At 40.3% G+C, this 20040-nt stretch overlaps 1 protein-coding gene across 1 annotated transcript in view; it reads right to left on the reverse strand.

Moving 5' to 3' along the window:
* Nucleotides 1-3754: 3754 nt before the first annotated feature.
* Nucleotides 3755-20040, reverse strand: part of Noc3l (NOC3 like DNA replication regulator) — a 33217-nt gene continuing 16931 nt past the window's right edge. The window contains exons 12-21 of the mRNA XM_042263120.2: nt 14103-14183; nt 13692-13792; nt 12272-12344; nt 12128-12191; nt 11979-12050; nt 11484-11665; nt 10064-10192; nt 8236-8333; nt 5880-5964; nt 3755-4956 (exon numbers count right to left, since the gene is read on the reverse strand). Of these exons, the coding sequence (XP_042119054.2) occupies nt 4828-4956; nt 5880-5964; nt 8236-8333; nt 10064-10192; nt 11484-11665; nt 11979-12050; nt 12128-12191; nt 12272-12344; nt 13692-13792; nt 14103-14183 (1014 nt within the window). The 3' untranslated portion in view covers nt 3755-4827. The remainder of the gene's footprint in view (nt 4957-5879; nt 5965-8235; nt 8334-10063; nt 10193-11483; nt 11666-11978; nt 12051-12127; nt 12192-12271; nt 12345-13691; nt 13793-14102; nt 14184-20040) is intronic.

The raw sequence follows: 20040 nt of genomic DNA on the forward strand, positions 1-20040 counted from the left end.
TTCAGTGCAATAGTGTCTGATTTACTGAAGAGCCATGGATCCAAGTCACACTCGCCATTTGATGTACATTATTTTTAAAACTGTCCTTCACAAAACTGTTAACCAAGTGCAATGGATTCTTCTCATTCTTGAAATGAAGCAAATTGTGACTTATCAGACTGAAATATGTGCTCCTTCAGAGTCAAGCCTACATCTTATCTTTCCACTGGCATCGTTCCATTTGAAGTTATTTTTCCTCAAATTATAAAACACATTAAAAATCCTGACTTTTGCTTTGAGATTTTCCTTTACCAATTATAGAATGAATAAAACAATCACTTCTTTGCACATTCTAAAAAGAGACATGTCAAAAATACACCACACAGCTTTCATGCCAGTGGAAGATTCTTGCTGCGCCAGCATTCTCTTGCCAACGAAACTCAGACTCTGTTCTCATTTGGGCAGTTGCACAGCACTGAGGGTTCCCTTTTAAATAAAATAATAGGTCTATAACAAGTGCACAGTGCTGCCTCATTTTAAAAAAATATTCTGGAAACATTTTATCAAGTTTCTATAAATTAAAGAGGCCAAATGATTTGGGTCACCTTGGGTTGCAAATTAAATTTCTGGTCCTACCAGCCTGAGCCAAACAAACGGTAATAAGATGCAGAGTAAGCCTTATGGCCTAGGTTTGTCCTGCTCACTCTCATGGTCCTTAGCACAGATGGGGATTTGATATAAAATGAATCTGAAACGGACCCCCTACTCAAATACTGATGTGAACAAACCCAGCCTGTTGCATCCTAATTTAGATTAAATGACTCATTCTGTTAAAATTGAGTCTTTGAGATTTTAGCCAGGACATTTTGCTAAAAAATGTACATAAGGTTAGTGAAATGGCCCAGAGGATAAAGGCCACACAAACCTAATGGCCTCAGTTTGATCTCAGACCAATGGAAAAAAGGAGAAAACTGATTCCACAAAATTATCCTCTGCCTCCATGTGAGCCCCCACATCATATATACATACATATACACACATAATAAAATAAAAATTTAAAAATAACTATCCTCTGCCTCCATGTGAGCCCCCACATCATATATACATACATATATGCACATAATATTAAATAAAAATAAAAATTTAAAAAATATAAACAGTTGATTATAGAAATGTGTCAGTTCATGATGGGGACACATTCTGAGAAATGCATTATTTGGGAATCTCGTATGAATATCAGAATATACTTACACAAGCTAAGATGGCTACAGTGTCACTAAGCAAGAGGGTTTCTTTTGAGCTTTATAATAACACTATGGGTGGGACACCCCACACAGCAGTCCATCATGATCAGAGTATCACTGTAAGGTACAAACCTGCATTACAACTGACTAGCACAGTCTGGTGTTTTCTAGAAACACTAAGTTTTGACTAAAAGCTTATCTGAATTACATAGCCACACCAGTCTACCAAATGCAAGAAATAATCCTATTCATAATGAATTAGAATGACTATTAGAATTATCCCTATCACCATTTTATATTTTTTTAGGATATAAGAAATCTGGTTAGCAAATTCTTAATCAGTAAAACTGGTATGGAAAAGAACTTAAATATGCAAGCTGCTTTTATTGCAATTTTTTTTTTTTTTTTTTTTTTTTTTTTTTTTTAATGTGTGAATGTGAAGTCCCTGTAAAGGCTTACAGCCTACAGAGAAATGATCTGCAAGAGGCAGGAAGGAAATCAGGTTCAACACAACTTAGTTTGCTGGGCTGGTTCGAACTTCTAGACTCTGATACCAGGGAGTTTATTTTAGCCATATTTAAGCACAAGCACAACTTTGGAAAAGAAAGTTTCCTGATGACAATTCACTCCATCCTGTGTGTACAACATTTAAGCCACATAAGTCTACATTGAAACTCTTTACAAAGTACCTGTGGCTTCTTCCATAAAGATAGGTACTATTGTCTTAAAAAACAATGGTCAAGATAAGGGTCTAGGGGTAATGACTGAGGTAAACATAACAGCCCATGGGAGTCAAGATTGTAGTGGCCCTAAGATAACACTGCAGTTACTTAGCCTGTCGTAAAGCACAAGTGCATGGGTTTTATTGACTGGGAAGCAATGCTCAAGGTCTACAGAGGGAGAGTCTGGGATAAACAAACATAATAGTCTGGGCGATTGATTCAGGTGAAGCCAGGGCTTACAGATAGCAAAAGATTAACAGGTTGTAAACTACATCCATTCCCAGCATTCTGGGTAGAAAACAGGTAAATATCTCCTTCCTTTGAAGAGACAAGCCTGCCTGTTCAACTTTCCTGATTTCCCTAGTACTTATCAAGGTGAACAAGGACCTTGTACCCTCTACATGTGAACCATGTGTCAAAGTTGGCAGCCCAACTTATAAAAAAAAAAAAAAAAACAATCTGGCAATAAAGAATTAGAGTGGAAATCAAGCGTGATACTTGGTAGGAAGGTGACAGAGACCCTCTTCCTCTCAGTCACCCATCTGATGACAACTGATTATTGGACAAGATAAGAATATTAGAGTGTCTGGGAATTGAGCAGTAAGGACACTATCTGAGCAGAAATGCCCTCATGAGGTAAGACCTCTTCACACGTTATCCACAGCACAAGCACAAGTTTACAGTTTCCTGCTGACCAATATGGAGTCTGGACTCAATAAAAGTGGAGTTACAAGTGCCTTGTTTTAACCAGATTTGTTTCCATAAAGGCTTCCCATCTCGATGGCTCTGGAGGTACTGATGGCTCATGAAGGCCCAGAATAAAATATGCCAGGTCTTTTTAAAACCCATCTTCCCCTTCCTGTTCCCTTCCAATATCTCTACACACACTAAAGGCTTGGTTCTAAAAAGGAACAAGGGCTGGCTTTGTTGCAGTAAAATGGAATTAACTCTAAAACACAAAGCTCCATAGACCGCTACACTCTCCTGTCAATAAAGAATAAGGTGTTGGAGCTATTTTCTTTGGTCGTATATTTGACAGAGTGAGAGGCAGGCCCCAGAAAAGTGACAAGGTGCACTTTTAACCCCTTTACTGTTGCCTCTCTCAAAAGCACCAAGGCCAGAAAAGGTGAACGGATAGGTCTACAAGTCATCAGACAGCAAACTCTTAAACTCTTTCTCACCCCCCCACCCCCCGGGAACCATGGTTAAGCTACATGTTCTCTGCTATCTTTTCCTAAAAGTAACCAAAGCTAAAGAAGTCTGACACAAGAGTAGGTTAAATAGTGGCTTTTAAACACATCCTGAGCCTGCATTATGAAGATGCCCTGACATCTCTTTGACTGAACACATACTGTGCTTATTTCAGATGATAGCCTCTGAACTTAGAAATAATTCTTTCTGACAGTGAACTGGGTAATGATGCATTTTTAAGAAGTGTGAACTACCTGACTTGGCATCAAAGATCATGGAGCACTAAGACTGTTTTACTCCTACTATCCCACTTCAGTTTTAAGTGCCTAGTGTACTGCTGGGCACATAGTAGGTGATCAAGATCTGTCTTCAAAAAAATTAAGGCTATAGTTTAATATAGCCCTCAAGGTATATGTATATGTGCCTGTGATTACTAATGCCTGGTAACTGGTCACTGTTCCAGAGTTTGCTGGGTGGTAAGGGAATTTTCTGTTTTCACATTTTCATGAGGAAAGAGCTCTAAGTCCCAGGAGAACTGGCTTCTCTGGTGCTGAATTAACAGTCTATTTAGCTGAACTGCTTTTCACTAACAATAAAAAACAAACTTTCACAAGACTATGAAGTAGAAAAGGAAGCTACTTTATTCAACTATTAATAGTAGAAAATACTTATGTACACATTTCATAAGTCATCTCTACAATATAGCAATAGCTATTGTATAAAATAGTGCTTTTTAACTCTATGTATAAACATATACGGTTTTTATCTGTAAGAATTTAAAAGAAAAACACTTTCCTAGCTTGCCAGGAACCAATATCCCTAGAGCACAGTGGAAATCTCGGATCTGCTTTCATCTTCTTGAGCAATTCCCCCATCACTCTCATGTAAAATAATAAACACAACTTCCAAGATTCTAGAATCTCATTCAAACTTCCTTTGAAACGAGTCATAAGAGCACTCATTCCTTTTTTTTTTTTTTTTTTGGTTTCTTCGAGACGGGATTTCTTGGTGTAACAGCCCTGGCTATCCTGGAACTCACTCTGTAGATCAGACTGGCCTTGATCTCAGAGAACCGTCTGCCTCTGTCTGGGATTAAAGGAGTACGCCCATACACCCCACACACCCCTGGCAATACTCATTCCTTCTAAAGGTCAGATTTAGTTATTCCTTATGTGTATCATTCAACAAGAGCCAATGAACAAAAGTCTAATTTTAAGCTATTTTTAAAAAAATCTTTACAAAATCTATTATTTGCTTTCATCTCTGCTGCTGCAATAACAATATTTATATAGTTATAAAGAGGATTTAATAGCTGTCTTGCTTAGTTTTTGTCAACTTGACATACACTAAAGTCACCTGTGAAGAGGGAACCTCAACTGAAGAACTGCCTCCATCAGACTTGCCTGTGGACATGTCTACAGGGCATTTATAGAATTAATGACTGATGTGGTAGGGCCCAGCCCACCACCAGTGGGCAGTGCTATTCCTGGGCAAGTTGGCCTGAGCTGCATGAGAAAGCAAGCTGAGTAAGCCATAAAAAGCAAAGCAATAAGCAGTGTCTTCTGTGGCCTCTGCTTCAGTCCTCATATAGTCATTCTTAGGAAGTGTTCCTGTACATGAAGAAGGCCCTCATGTATCTGTATGTGTCTCTGCACATAAGACAGTCACTGACTCTTCTCTTCACCTTTATTCTACTGTAAAGATGTTTTCAAACATTTTGTGAAATCCAGTGGTATCTCAGTAGCAACTTCATTGCAGTATCTTTTGATTAGTTGATTTAAATCTTCATTCAAAAATGAGTCCCCTTGTAAAAATTTATCCTGGAACAAAAGGTTAAATTTAATAGTTAGAACTACTCATATTGTGCCAGATAGTGGTAGCACATGCCGTTAATGCCGTTAACCTCAGCATTCAGAAGGCAGAGACAGGCGGATCTCTGTGCATTCAAGGCCAGCCTGGTCTACAAAGTGAGTTCTAGATCAGCCAGAGCTATACACAATGAGACCCAGTCTCAAAAGGAATAAAAACAACAAAAAGAAATATGGTAATGAGAGGTGTCCAGTCAGGTCTTGGACATACCCTATACTGAATGAAAGTCTTACCGATCACCTCTATAGAATTTCAGCCCCATGTATCCAACCCACTCTCAACTCCTAGAGCCAGGCCTTTGTGGTCAATACTTATACTCTCAATCCATGGGAGGCTAAGGTAAGACAATCATAAGTTCAAGGTCAGCCTGGACTACAAAACAATACCATGTCTCAGAAAAAAGAAGAAAAAAGAAAAGAAAATTGGTAGAGTTGAATTGCTAATAGACACATTGATTTAATGTTTGCTGAGGGATGGTCTGCATGTCAAATTGCTCTGATTGGTCAATAAATAAAACACTGATTGGCCAGTGGCCAGGCAGGAAGTATAGGCGGGACTAACAGAGAAGAGAATTGAGAGAACAGGAAGGTGGAGGGAGACACTGCCAGCCGCCATGACAAGCAGCATGTGAAGATGCCGGTAAGCCACGAGCCACGTGGAAAGGTACAGATTTATAGAAATGGATTAATTTAAGATGTAAGAACTAGATAGCTAGAAGCCTGAGCCATTAGGCCAAACAGTTTAAATAATATAAGCGTCTGTGTGTTTATTTTATAAGTGGGCTGTTGGACTGTCAGGGTTTGGCGGGACCTGGAGAGAAAACTCTCCAGCTACAAATGTTTATTTCCTCTATTAAAAAAAAAGTATCACATACCTTCTTTTTGGAGTTTGAAGGTTCAACAGGAGGGTTGAATGTCATTGCTGCCATACTGTAAGTCTCAAAAAGTTCAACTGCAGATCTGTAATTTAAAAAAATATAGGATATGCAGAGATACCAGCATCTGTATAACTTTAAGAGCTACATTGTATCTGAAGTATAACATCAAGCATTCAACCAACTCATTCATTTAAGATACAAACTAGCCAGGCTTCCTGGTATATGCCTTTAATTCTAGCAATTTAGAGGCAGAGGCAGGTAGATCTCTGTGAATTCAAGGCCAGCCTGGTCTACAAAGCAGTTCTAGGACAACCAGAGGTACTTAGAGAGACTCTGTCTCAAAAATAAATAAATAAAACCTAACTTCCTCTGTAGTATCAACATTATCTTACTAAAGTTATCTCAGAAAAATCTAGTACACACTCAGAAATGCAGGCCTACAGCCCAGGAAGAGTGCTAAGAAGATGTCGACCAGCTCACATGATTGAATCCCAGTTCAACTAGTGATATTAATGACAAACAACTAAATCTGTCACTGGAACTAGAAGAGCAAAGCATGGAGCTGTCACCCACTGACTTCAAACACCACTCAATCCTTCAGCTATTAGCCTGGATCAAAATCAAGGACAGGATATTCATGACAGAAAATATGTCAATACCCAGACCATGTAAGCAAATCTTAGTCATCTGGGGTTACTATGAGCAACATTACTCAAAAGAGTGGGGTAAGGACTGTACTCACACCCCAAGTTACATTCCCCAAGGAAAGAAAGCCTTTTCTGCTGGCCAAACCTTAGAGATAAACCCAGGCTTCATCTTCCTCCAGAAAAGGAAAACTGGCACAGAAGAGGCAAATGTTTATGACTATCAGTGAAAATATGCCAGAATAATTACTAAAAACCACGACAAAGAACCTACTCTTTCCCCTTCTTTAAGGAAACCAATGTTAGGAGTCAGTTGAGGATGTGACTCAGTGAACAGCGCATACCTGGCGAATGCCAGATCTTTGCTTATGTTCCTTGCAATGCAAAGAGAAAGAAAATGGAACAAGGCTAGAGACAGACACGGGAAGCTGTGAAGAAAAAGCAGCCTCTGTATTTAGTATGGCCAAAATCATCTCTATTTACCACCAAGGGTTTATAGAAAACAACAAAGCTGAGCCTCATTTGGAGGGCACAGCAGCCGACTATATTGGCAATTTAAAAATACAAAACAGGAGCTGAAGAGATGGCTCAGTGGTTAAGAGCACTCGTTCTTGCAGAGGACCCAGGTTCAATTCACAATTATTTGTAACTCTAGTTTCAGGGAATCTGATGCATTATCATGACCCCCAGGAATACCCAGCACACCGTGGTGCACAGACATATGTGTAGGCAAAACACTCATACTCATCAATGAAATAACAATAAATTTCATAAATAAATAAATAAAATCTAGTATTTCAAGGCAAGTAAGAAAAGTGAATTTTAAGTAAATTCTTCCAATCTTAAAAGGTAACAACTAGCCAGGCATAGGGTGCATACCTATAATCTTCCCAAGTGCTTGGGAGGTGGAGGGGAGAGGATCAAGAGTGTCAAGTCATCACACACAAATACATTCCTATATGATTAAGTTTGTGGCCATCCTGAGCTCCATGGGACCCTGACTCAAACAATCCAACAAAAATATGAATTTCTTCCATTTTGTTCAGACTTTAAGGACAGTATGAAATCAGTAGGTTATAATTCATATGATTCTAATTAAAGAAATCAATGGGCCTATAAAAAAAGAAAAACCTGGGGCTGGGCAGATGGCTCAGTTGCCAAAGTGCTCATCCTGCAAGCAAGGGGACCTGGGTTCAATCCTAGTCACCACACTAAAAAGGAAAAAAAAACCAGGCAGTTATTTGTGATCCCCAAACTGGAAAGACTGAAAAACAGGATGGCAGCAAGTCTAGGTCCTGTCTCAAAAAAAGAAGGTGGATAATAGCTTCTCAGGAACAACACACAATTTGACCCTCAGCCTCCCTAGGAGCTCTTGTACACACATGAACACACACACACACACACACACACACACACACACGGACCCACACACACACAGACCCACACACACACGGACCCACAAATATAAAAGGACAAAGCCCAGGTTGAGTTTTTTAAGTCTTAGAATAAGTTGGTTCTTTGGGTTTGATCCCAAGCACAACAAACAAAGAAACAAAAACAAACCCTAAACAGGCCAGGTGACACGCATTTTAGTCACAGCACTTGGGAGGCAGAATCAAGTGGATCTTTGAGCTGGAGCCAGCCAAGGCGACATAGTGAGAGCCTGCTCAGAAAGCAGGAACATAGAGCAATGCACTGTCAAACCCTACCTTCGGCTCAGCTCGGGCTTGAGGGCCTCAGAACCTTCAGATGGTGCCCCAGCAAGTAAGTGAGTTGCAAATCTTTGCACTACAGGATGGTAATGTCTCTGAAGAGGCAAAGAAACATTATTCACAAGTCAGTACTTTGGAAAACACAAGCCACAGATTATTTTACAACTTAAAAAAAAAAACAAAAAACAAAAACTTGTATACAAATCACAGAGTATTGCCTTTGGACCAGGAAATTTGCTGCGAGATTATGTCTCCTACAAACGACAGGGAAGCTTCACCCATGGCACCTCAACAGTATGGCTTTCTAAACAAGATATGAACAAGGACAACATCCAAGAGACTCGCTAATGTGGAAGGAGGAACTCTGACAAGGGCCCTACTCCTCGGCAGAGAACTACAAGTAACCAAGGACTGCAGAGAGTGGAAGAATTAGTCTTTCCCAGGGTTGATCCCCTTAATTGTTATCCAGTACCAAGTGGTCGGCCCTGAAGTCATATCTATACAACAATAAACAGACTCGGCAAGTTGTATTTATGTATGTTCATATATTTATGTATTTATATTATATATAATTTGTGTGTGTATGTTTGTGTGTTAAAGAAAAAGGCCATTAATTAGAGAGGGAAGGTGGACATGAGAGGGAATGAAGGGAAGAAAGGGAAAGGGAGAAAAAGATATTTTTTAATTTTTAAAAGGAAAAATTTTTTAAAATCTAAAATATTACTAGCCAGGTGTGGTGGAACACACCTTTAATACCAGCACTTGGGAGGCAGAGGTCTCACAGATCTCTGAGTTCTAGAACAGCCAGGGCTACACAGAGAGTCCCTGTCTCAAAACATAAAACAGAGTATTACCTCAGTTCTCAGGATTAAAATACATATCTGGGGGCTGGAGAGATGGCTTAGTGGTAAAGAGTACTGACTGTCCTTCCAGAGAAGCCAGGTTTGATTCCCTGCACCCATATGGCAGCTAAAGGCTGTCTGTAGCTCCAATTCCAAGGGGGATCCAACACCCTCTTTTTGCCTCCATGGGCACTGCATGAACATGGTACATAGACATACATGCAGGTAAAACATTCTTACATAAAATAATGTTTTAAAAAAAGAAATACACATTTGTGAAATGACCAAGTTAACAGTATTAAAAAAAAAAAAAAAAAAAAAAAAAAAAAACTACCGGGGGCTGGAAAGATGGCTCAGAGGTTAAGAGCACTGACTGTTCTTCCAGAGGTCCTGAGTTCAATTCCCAGCAACCACATGGTGGCTCACAACCACCTGTAATGAGATCTGGTGTCCTCTTCTGACCTGTAGTCATACATGCTGTATACAAAATAAATAAATCTTTAAAAAAAAAAAAAAAAACTACCAACAGGCAGTTTCTATTTCATAGTGAAAAATAATTTACCATCGTTTCTATAAGGCTCACTCTACTGCTGGCCTCACTATAGGATCCTAGCACTGTAGGTGAAACTTCTTTGCAATGGAATCTACCAAAATCTCCTTGGATAGAATCCAATGTAGTATAAATGTGCCTGATAAAAAATCCTCTTTTTTTCTGAATAGTGTTGGGGAGTCTTCAATAAATCTCCCTAAGTTCATTACAAAACTACTACCACTCTCTCCTGTTTAAAAAACATACTCAACACCTTAAGGAATATAATGTTAAAGTAAGGTTCCTAGAGAAGGCATCCCAGAACACACCCATGAGCACTCTAGCAGTAACACTTGAGGAAAAGGTGAAAACATTCTGCTCACTCCGAGAGATCAGAGAGGAGGGAAGGGCAGTGGGGAGAGGGAGTGGAGGAGGAAGGGAAGGAGGGCTGTACCCGCAGTGTGTGCAGCTCCCACAGCGCCGTGTTCTGGGCATTGCAGTACTCGGGCTCCTCCAGCTCAGGCAGGAAAACTCCACTGCCCTGAGACTCATTATCAAGCAACAGATCTGTTCTGGGAAAAGTCTGCAAAAACATCACATTAAAAGGAAGAATTAAGTAAGTTAATTTAAAGAATGTAACTGGCCTATACTTCATTTAAATTTGCAGTTATAATAAGGGCTACAATTTTAACATCTTTAAGCCTAGTTTTAATAAGAAATAATTTACATCTTGAAAGATGTATCATGAAAGAATGTCTTAGTTTGAAGAGATTTACCCAATCTGCAAAGATGGCATATTCTTCCTACCTTCCAATCTCACTTTAAGGAATCTTTCTTACAGAAATATCTACAGCATTATTTATAAGAGCAATTTCTGTATTTATTAGGAGAACAAAGAAGCATAAAGAAGCCAAGCTGTGAGTGTGAATCCACTTCTAGCTATTTCTTAATTCACAACAGTTTACTGAGAACACTGCATGTGGGCAGCAGGCTGGGCAGCAACTAGAGCATGCCTGCCACTCACCCCAGCTCTACAGTTCACCAGCACTGTCTGCTGAGGTGAGTCACTTCCCTCCTCTGCATCCTTAGCCCAGCTGTAAAGCAGGACCAGTAACAACTGCTAGAACTATCTCAGTTATAAAAACTAAGTATTATCTGTGAAGTGCTTGTAACAATGGCAAGTGAACTCTAAGAACTGTGTTTGCTAAACAAAGAACTAAAGAAACTTTAATCATTAAAAACATAAAGTAGGAGATTTATACTTACATGAATGTCTATCATTATACAGTCTAAAAACAGCATATAACACAGTTCACATCATCTCCTTTCCATGAAAACAAAATGTTTGTGTGTGGCACAGGCACTTACACAGGACAGTAAGGACAGGCACCAGGTAGTGAAAACGGCTGCCTTCAGGAGCTATCACTAATTGCTTGGTTTTGCTTCTCTTAGCACCTGATTCTTTACAAATGTGAATTTTCTTTTTCCCCCTTTTTAAAGAAATGTGATCTCACTAAGCTGGTGCCACATGCCTTTAATCCCAGCACTGGGGAGGCAAAAGCAGTCAGGTCTTTGTGAGTCTGAGGCCAGGCTGGTCTGCAGAGCTAGTTCCAGGCCAGCCAGCATTACACAGTGAGACCCTGACTTAGAAGAGAGAAAGACAGGCTCTCGTCTGCGGCTCTTACGGCCTAAAACTCTTGGGCTTGAGCTGTCCTCCTGCATCAGTCTTTGGTGTAACTGTAGGCATGAACTGCATCTGGCTATGAATTAATCTAGTTATAATGATAAAAATTCAAGGCAAAGAGACACACACCAAACAAGCACAGTGCCAGTATCCCAAAAACTCAGCTCTACTTCTTCACACCACTACTTACATGCATCAATATTCTGGTAGTTGCTAAAAGGCCAATGCTTGAATTTGGAAGAACCTGCAGAGCAAGTGTACAAAGGCGCTTGATGAAGGCAAGAGCTCGCTGATGAGAAACCTGCTTTCTGCGCTTGCTTAGCATGACATCAAGGCAGTGGAGTACAATCTCAATACCATCGTTGGTAGCACCTAAAACAGACACCACAGGCCATTCTCATTATGCTTTCATTATGCAACCTTCTGAACTCCAGAAAACCCTCGAAATGAATCATCTACCTGCTGCAAACCATCGTCCTGGTCAGTAGAGCAATGTGTAAGAGATGCTCTGGAATGCATCTACTGCATTCCTGTCAAGCCCGGAAGTTCTTTCATTAACTATGGGTATATGACAAGGGCAAGCCAGCATTTTATGTACCAGACCCTATTTCTCATCGGCTACAATTATGATCACAACATAGTCTCTTATACATACGTACCAAACAAGCATCTTCTAAAAACATACCTGCGTGCAGTTTAAACAGCGTTTTGTAGAGATGTGTATAGAATTTCATTGGGTCAATATTGAGAACATCACCTTTGAGATAATAACAAACACAAATTAGGTTACAGTCTTCAAGGACAAACTAAATAAAACCTAAGACAGTAACTCACCTTGTCCAGAAAGAATATGAAAGGCAGTTTGAACACAGTGAAGACTTTCTTGATAACTTAGGTCCTTAAAGAAAAAATTAACAAGTGAGAATGATTGTTGCCATTTATATGTTCAAAAAGTAATTCACTGATAGAGTTACTTACACCAGACTCAATGAGGGTATGAAGAACCACTAACAAATCATCAAAAAACTCCACATTTATAAGATGTGCAAACCTAGAATCAAATAAAACTTAGTTACTAAATAATCCAAAAGTAGAAATAAAGCAAGTAAAATAGCTTTACTATAAAACTGCATTTTAAATATTACTTATTTCAAATTGTTATTCATAATGGAAATAAGTGATCACTGACAGCTTTCACTTAATTCAGACTGACTTGTTATACCATCTCACACTGCTGGACATTACACTTGGTAGGAACATATGAGGCATCAGACAAAAAGTACTCTCTCCTGAGAAACAAGTTACCAAGAGCAAACAACTGCCCTGACTAAATGCATTAGTTTTCTACAAGTCATAACAAGGCAGCAGAAATAAGCTCTCAGGAAACAGGAAGCAATAAAAAGAAAGGAGTCTGCTGGATGGTGGTGGTGTATACCTTTAATCCCAGCACTGTGGAGACAGAGGCAGGCAGACCTCTATGAGTTTGAGGCCAACCTGGTCTACAGAGTGAGTTGCAGGACAGCCAGAGCTGTTACACAGAGAAACCCTTTCTTGAAAAACCAAAAAAGAAAAAAAGGAAGGAAGAAAGAAAAGACAGGATTCTGCCATTTATAAGAACATGGATTTTGGAGGTTGAGGGAGCTACCAAACATGGCTAACATGGCTAAGTTTCAAGTTGCATCTGCAGTGTGTGTTATATTTGTATTGGATAACAATGAGTACAAGATACCACCTCAGATTTAATAGCTATTACTTTTAGCTAACAATTCCTAAGATCATCAGTGTTAAAAGCACACATATGATCTACTTTGGCAGGAACAGATACAGAGAACTAGAGAAATGATCTGCAAGCCAGGTTAATAACACAGACTTAAGATTCATGTGTGTCTGACCCACACCAACTGTGCTGGCAGATAAACAACCACACAGGACAGAAAGGAATCAAGAACTGGGGCTGGCAAGATGCCAATGGTGCAGAGCATTTACTGCTCTCTCAGAGGAAGGTTCGCTCAGCACCCACACGGCAGCTCAACACCATCTGAGACTCCAGCTCCAGGGGACCCAAGCCCTCTTCTGGCCTCTGCAGGCACTAGGCATGCACATGGTACACAGACATACATGCAGGTAAAACACCCATACACATAATCAGAACAGAATCAAGAACTGAGAGGTAAATCTTAGGGATGCCAGAAACAAGTTAAGCAGAAAGAAAAAAGGTAAAATTTAAAAGGTTTGAAATGAGAAAAGCAAAAGGCCCACAAGGAAAGGCTGGTGACTGAAAAAGGAATGAGAAGTGGAGCATTAGGACACATCAGGGGACATTCTGAGAGTCACAGCTATATTGCCACTGCACATTTGCAGCAATGCATCTAAAGGGTTCAGCCTGCACAGCCCTTACTTGGCAAGACCTTCTAGAACCGCTGGCAGAAGAGGTGACCTCTGGGCTTTCTTCAATATTCTGAAGTAGGTCACAAACACAATATTCAGAGTCTCTGTGTGCTGGCAGGGAAAGCAGACAAGAACACCTTAGAAGTAGCTGGTAGCTCTCCTTGAATTAGCACAATCACGACTTTCTTTTCCCCTTCTCATCCCTCCCAGAATCCAGACTTTGAAACAAAACATATGAAGACACACATCTGGTGATTTCAGACTGGCATGCGTCACACTGTACCTTCTTATATGTCACGAAAATCATCTGCCTAAGACCCATGAAATACATCATAATGATAATACAACTTTAAGTTGAAACAACTATAACTAAAAATCATTTAACAAAGCATTCTGGGAGTATGACAGTGGAGCTACCCACCAACTTCAGCTTTCTCTCCGTGCTCTCCGAAGCTTCAGCCTCCCGAAGTTCCCGCTCCAGTTTCTCCTCTGCTTTCTTCCACTGAAAAGAGAAATGAGGGGGAAAAATAAGTAAAAAAAAACGTACCAGTGAAGGCAAAAATGAGGCAGAGTGTCCACACTAGCACACAGTGAGACCACATATGGTCTATGAATATAAACATGAACAGAGTAGAAAAGAATGGATAATATACACAGTGAGAGCTGGGCGGTGGTGGCACACACCTTTAATCTCAGCACTTGGGAGGCAGAGGCAGGCAAATCTCTGTGAGTTTGAGGCCAGCCTGGTCTACTGAGAAAGATCCAGGACAGTCACCAAAACTACACAGAGAAACCCTGTCTCCAAAAATAAAAAACAAACAAACAAACAAAAAGATACACAGTGAGCTAATTTAGTATCACTGGCTACCCATAGGAAAAAGGTGGAAGAATGAAATTAGAGAAAGAGGGACAGAGAGGATCCCTCTCTAACAACGGCAACAACCAATGTTTATAAAGATCGCCCAGCACCATGAACTTGGACATGTGCTATATATGTCATCTCATTTCAGCTGTAAATTGACCCTTACAAGTAGGTACTATTTGCCCTTTTTCTAAATTAACCTTCAAAAGTGTCAGTAAATGAAAAGTGACTGGATTTCAACCCAGACTTAAAAGACTAGCACTCTGAGCAATAAAATAATTAAATCAGTAAAAACTCAAATGAGTGCTTCCTTTCTGTCAAGAAAAATGAAGTCTGTATTTCATGATCCTTAATTGCTTTTCATAGACACACACAAATAAAGAAATGTGGAAAACCTTTTTTTTTTTAAGTTGGGAGGGGTGGCTGCTGTTCAGTGGGGAACGACACTTGCTGCCAAGCCTGTCAACTTAGAGCAATCCCTAGAACACACAAGGTAGGCAAGAGCTTCCACAGACTGTCTTCTGACCTCCAAACACACACCACACCATTCACATGTGCATACATGAAAATAATTAACTAAAACCTTAAAAATAGCTCTAACCAAAGGATAAGTCTACATAGTTTAAAATTTAAAAAAAAAATCTGTTGCTTTCTGCCAACAATTGTCAGTCCAAGTTGATTATCAGAAAAAGTGATTTTGAAGAGGGAGGGACGAGGAATGAAATGCTCTAAATACTTTAGATTCCAAACTTGTTCTATTTCATTTTTGAAAGGAAATCTTGTTAGGTTCCAGGTGCTGGTCTCAATCTGGACTCAAGCAATCCTCCTGCCTCAACCTTCCAAATAACTAGGAATATGAATACATATATGCCATCTCATATAACTACCATATTTCAATATTTTTATGACTTAAGTATGATTTAAAACTGGGTGTGGTGGAGAAAGCCTACAACCCCAGCATTTTGGAGGTAGGAGAGGAAAACCCCAAGGCCAACATAGGCTACATAGTAGGACCTTGTCTCAAAAAAAAGTTCTTTCTTGACAGCATCATCAACAAAAGGCACAGGGAAAACCAGATGTCCACAAAGAGAAGGAAGCTAGACACCTATCTTTCACCCTGTATAAAAATGAACTCAAATGGATCAAAGATCTACTGTAAAACTTGAAACTCCACAACTGCAAAAGAGAAGGGAGAGAGGACGCATAGGCGTAAGTGAGGACTTTCTAAGTAGAACTTTGGTTGCTTGGGGAATAAGGCCAATGAGACCTCATGAAATGAAGATATTCTGTACAGAAAAAACAAACAAACAAACAAACCACCAAACAAACAAACAAACAAAACAACAACAACCCTGTCAAGGGAAGCCTACAGAATGGGAGAGGTCTTTGCCAGCTACATATCTGACAGAGAATCTAGAATATATAAAGAACTCAAAAATCAAAGCATCAACAATACAACTACCTCAACCAAAAGTGGATAACAGATCTGAACTCAGGGCCAGGGAGAAGGCTCAGCAAGTACAGGCATCTGCTATCAAGCCCAATGAACTGAGTTTGATCCCTAGGACACACGAGATGAAGAAAACCAACTCTCACAGCTGTCAAAATTTTTAGAAAGATCTGAATGAGGTGCTAGAAAGATGATGTGTTTTAAATGAGAATGTCCCCCATAGGATCATGTTTGAATGCTTGGTCCCCAGTTAATAAAACTAGGAAGGATTAGGAAGTGTGGCCTTGTTAGAGGTGTGTCATGAGGGGTGGGCTTTGAGGTTTCAAAAGCCCACACGAGTCCCAGTTTCTCTCTGTCTGCAATTTTCCAATCAGATGTTAAACGATCTCAAATATGAATCATGTTATCTCTCAAATACTGATCAAGTACCATGCCTGCCTGCCTGCCACTGTGCTCCCTGCTATGATGTTCATGTATTAACCCTCTGAAACACAAGCCAGCTCCCAATTAAACATTTTCTTCTATAAGTTGCCTTGGCCATGGTGGTTCATCACAGCAAAAGAACAGGAACTAAGGCAGCTAAGCAGTTAAGAGCACCTGCTGCTTTTGCAGAGGACCCAGGTTTAGTTCCCAGCAGTTCACACCAGTCTGTAACTCCAGTTCCAGGGGATTCAATGCCGTGGACACCAGGAACCCATATGGTACACATACATACAGGTAGGCTAAACCATCATTTACATAAAGTAAAATTATAATTAAAAAAGATCTGAAAGCTGAGTGGTGGTGCACTCCTTTAATCCCAGCACTCAGGAGACAGAGGCAGGTGGATCTCTGTGAGTTTGAGGCCAGCCTGGGCTACAGAGTGAGTTCCAAAAAAGGCTCCAAAGCTACACAGAGAAACCCTGTCTCAAAATAACCAAAGGGAAAAAAAAATAAAGTAAAATAAAATAAAACAGATCTGAAAGAGAATTTTCTTTTAAGAAGAATGTAAATGGCAAATAAACAAAATGTTTCAACATCATTAACCATAATAGAAATACAAATTAAAAGCACTTGGGAGTTTCTACCTCACCCAGTCAGTATGGTTATCATCAAGAAATCATTAACAGTAGGGCAGTGGTGGTGCATGCCTTTAACCCCAGTACTTAGGAGGCAGAGGGAGGCAGAACTCTAAGTTAGAGGCCAGCCTGGTCTACAGAGCAAGTTCCAGGACAGCCAAGGCTACCCAGAGAAACCCAGTTTCAAAAAACCAAAAAAAAAAAAAAAAAAAAAAAAAAAGAAAAGGAAGGAAGGAAGAAAACCATTAACAAATGCTGGCAAGGAAATCAAGGAAATGGGTAGAGGAACTCTTGTTCACTCTTGGTAGGAGTATAAACCAGGACAGACGCTATGAAAATTAGTGTGGAGATTACTCAAAAAGCCAGAGGCAGAACTGCATGTGACCCAGGTATTCTACTCCTAGACAGATATCCTATTACAGAGCTACTTGCTCATCCAAGTTCACTGCTGCTCTATTCAAAATAGCTAGGAAAAAGGAACAGACTGCATGTCCACCAACTAATGAATGGATAATGGAAATGTGAAACATACACACAATGGAATTTTATTTAGGTCTAAAGAGAATGAAATCACAAAATTTGCAGGCAACTGGATGAAAGCACAGAAAATTAATACTGAGTAAGGGAAATGGACTAGGCACAAAAAAATGTCACACACTCTCCCTCACATGTAGATTCTAGCTTCCAAACTCTGTGCATTTAAGAGTATCTGCAAGGCCAGGGGTGGTGACCCACACCTTTAATCCCAATACTCAGGAGGAAGAGGCAGGAGGATCAGAGTTCGAGGTCAGACTGGTCTGCACAGTGAGTTCCAGAACACCAGGACGAGGAAATTGCAAAAAGATATTGGGAGGGAGATGCCTTAAAGGAGGAGGTAGCAAAATGAAAATAATACCAAAAGCAGAGAGGGGGAATACTGGGGATAGAAAGATTTAAGCAGGGTAAACATGATAGGAAGGGGTTATTAACCAAATCAGAGGCATATAAAAACCTATTGTCTTAGGGTTTCTATTGCTGTGCCAAAACACCATGACCAAAAAAGCAAGTTGGGGAGGGAAGGGTTTATTTGGTTTATACTTCCAGATCACAGTCTACCACTGGAGGAAGTCAGACAGGAACTCAAGCAGGGCAGGAACCTGGAGGCAGAGCTGATGCAGAGGCCGTGGAGGGGTGCTGCTTACTGGTCTGCTAGTGGAATGTGGTAGTCTGAATGTAATTAGCCCCCATAATCACACAAGGAGTGGCATTATTAGGAAGTGAGGCTTTGTTGGGAGTGGGTATGAGTTTGCTAGAGGAAGTGTGTCACTGTGGGGCAGGCTTCGAGGTTTCCTGTGTTCAGGATACCACCCAATTTCTCAGTTGACTTCCTGTTGCCTGCAAGATGTGAGACTCTCAGCTACTACTCCAGCACTACATCTGCCTGCCTGACACCATGCTCCCCATCATGATGATAATGAACTGAACTTCTGAAACTATGTGAGCCTCCTCAATTAAATGTTTTCCTTTATAAGAGTTGCCATGGTCATGGTGTCTCTTCACAGCAATAAAAACTCTAAGATACCTATCTTATAAACAAATTTAATTTTTTTTTTTTTTTTTTTTTTTTTTTAAGCAAGAGTTTGAAGGGAGATACCCTGCATGGCTAGGAAAAGCTGCTCCCAGAAGCTGTCAGTTTTTAAACAAAAATGCCAGTGCTGGGAGTAGATAGTTCCTCATGAACTATCTGGGGTCAAAGAGCCCCAGAAGTCCCTTAGGTAATACAGGTTCTTACCATTCCTCGTTGGTGCCCACTAGAGCTAAACAATAAGACCCTGTTGCTGAAGATACCATATACCTTGTATTGATGATATAGAGAAATCAAGCTGGAATTTAGCTAGAACAATGCTCAATGCTGACTAACTTTCATAGTCCCTGAAGGTGCTATACATCTACTGGGCTGTTATCTAGTTGTGAATCCTACCTTTTGGAATGACCAATCAAGCAAGATGTGCCCATCTGTGCATAGTAGCCTACTGTTATGGGACTTAAGACTTGCTTCACAGGACAGAATATAAGCCTGATACTGAAGACACAGCAAAAAAACTATAATGAGGGAGATCACAGGCCCTAGAGGAAAACTGAATACTGTTAATTAGCTAAACTGACATAAGCTTCAAGCTGCCTTCTAAGTATTTATGTTCATACTCACAGATGAATGCTACTCTCAGCCTTAATCAGAAAAACCTCTTTCAGGTGAACAGTTGTGAGTCCATGGACTCATGGCAGCACCCGATGATGAGAATAAGTGATAGATAAGTGCACAGCTCAAAAGAATGTTATCATCCTCTCGAAGGTTCTGGGAACAGTGCAGTAAAGGGGGAAGGAGAACTGTAAGAGTGGGAAATCTATGAAAGTCATCTTCTGAACAAGACACAGCCACTGCAATCATGAATTAATGACAGCTGGGATGTCTGCACTAAGTCAAGGGTGCACCTGTCAACAGCCAAGCTGGGAGGGAAAAGGAGCTCAGGCAGGCCCCCCACTAAGTGCCAAACTGTTGGATACTAATAGATTTAGAGAGAGGGGAAACTGCCTTTGGTTGTTATACCCAGATGACCCAACCAGGCTCCAATCAATACTTTAAATGGTCACGACTGGCCCAGATTAAACTAAATGGGTCACAAAATGAGCCTGAGAAAGAGACTACTGTGCACATCCGTGGGGGTGGAGGGATTGATCGAGACAGGGATGAGGGGACTGGACCTGCCTCAACTGAATCTACCAAGCTGAGCTGAATCCCCAGGGGAGTCCCTGCCTCAGAGGAGGTGGAAATGGGGGGTGGATTGGGGGGAGGGTAGGGGATGGAGGTGGGAGGAGGGAGGACAGGGGAATCCGTGGCTGATATGTAAAATTAAATTAATTATAAAATTAAAAAAAGAAAACAAAACAGTGGGAGAGGGTAATCAGAATACACTATATATATATAAAACTGTCAAATAACAAAAGTAAT

Source organism: Peromyscus maniculatus, chromosome 1, assembly GCF_049852395.1.
Source record: "Peromyscus maniculatus bairdii isolate BWxNUB_F1_BW_parent chromosome 1, HU_Pman_BW_mat_3.1, whole genome shotgun sequence".
Lineage (NCBI taxonomy): Eukaryota > Metazoa > Chordata > Mammalia > Rodentia > Cricetidae > Peromyscus > Peromyscus maniculatus.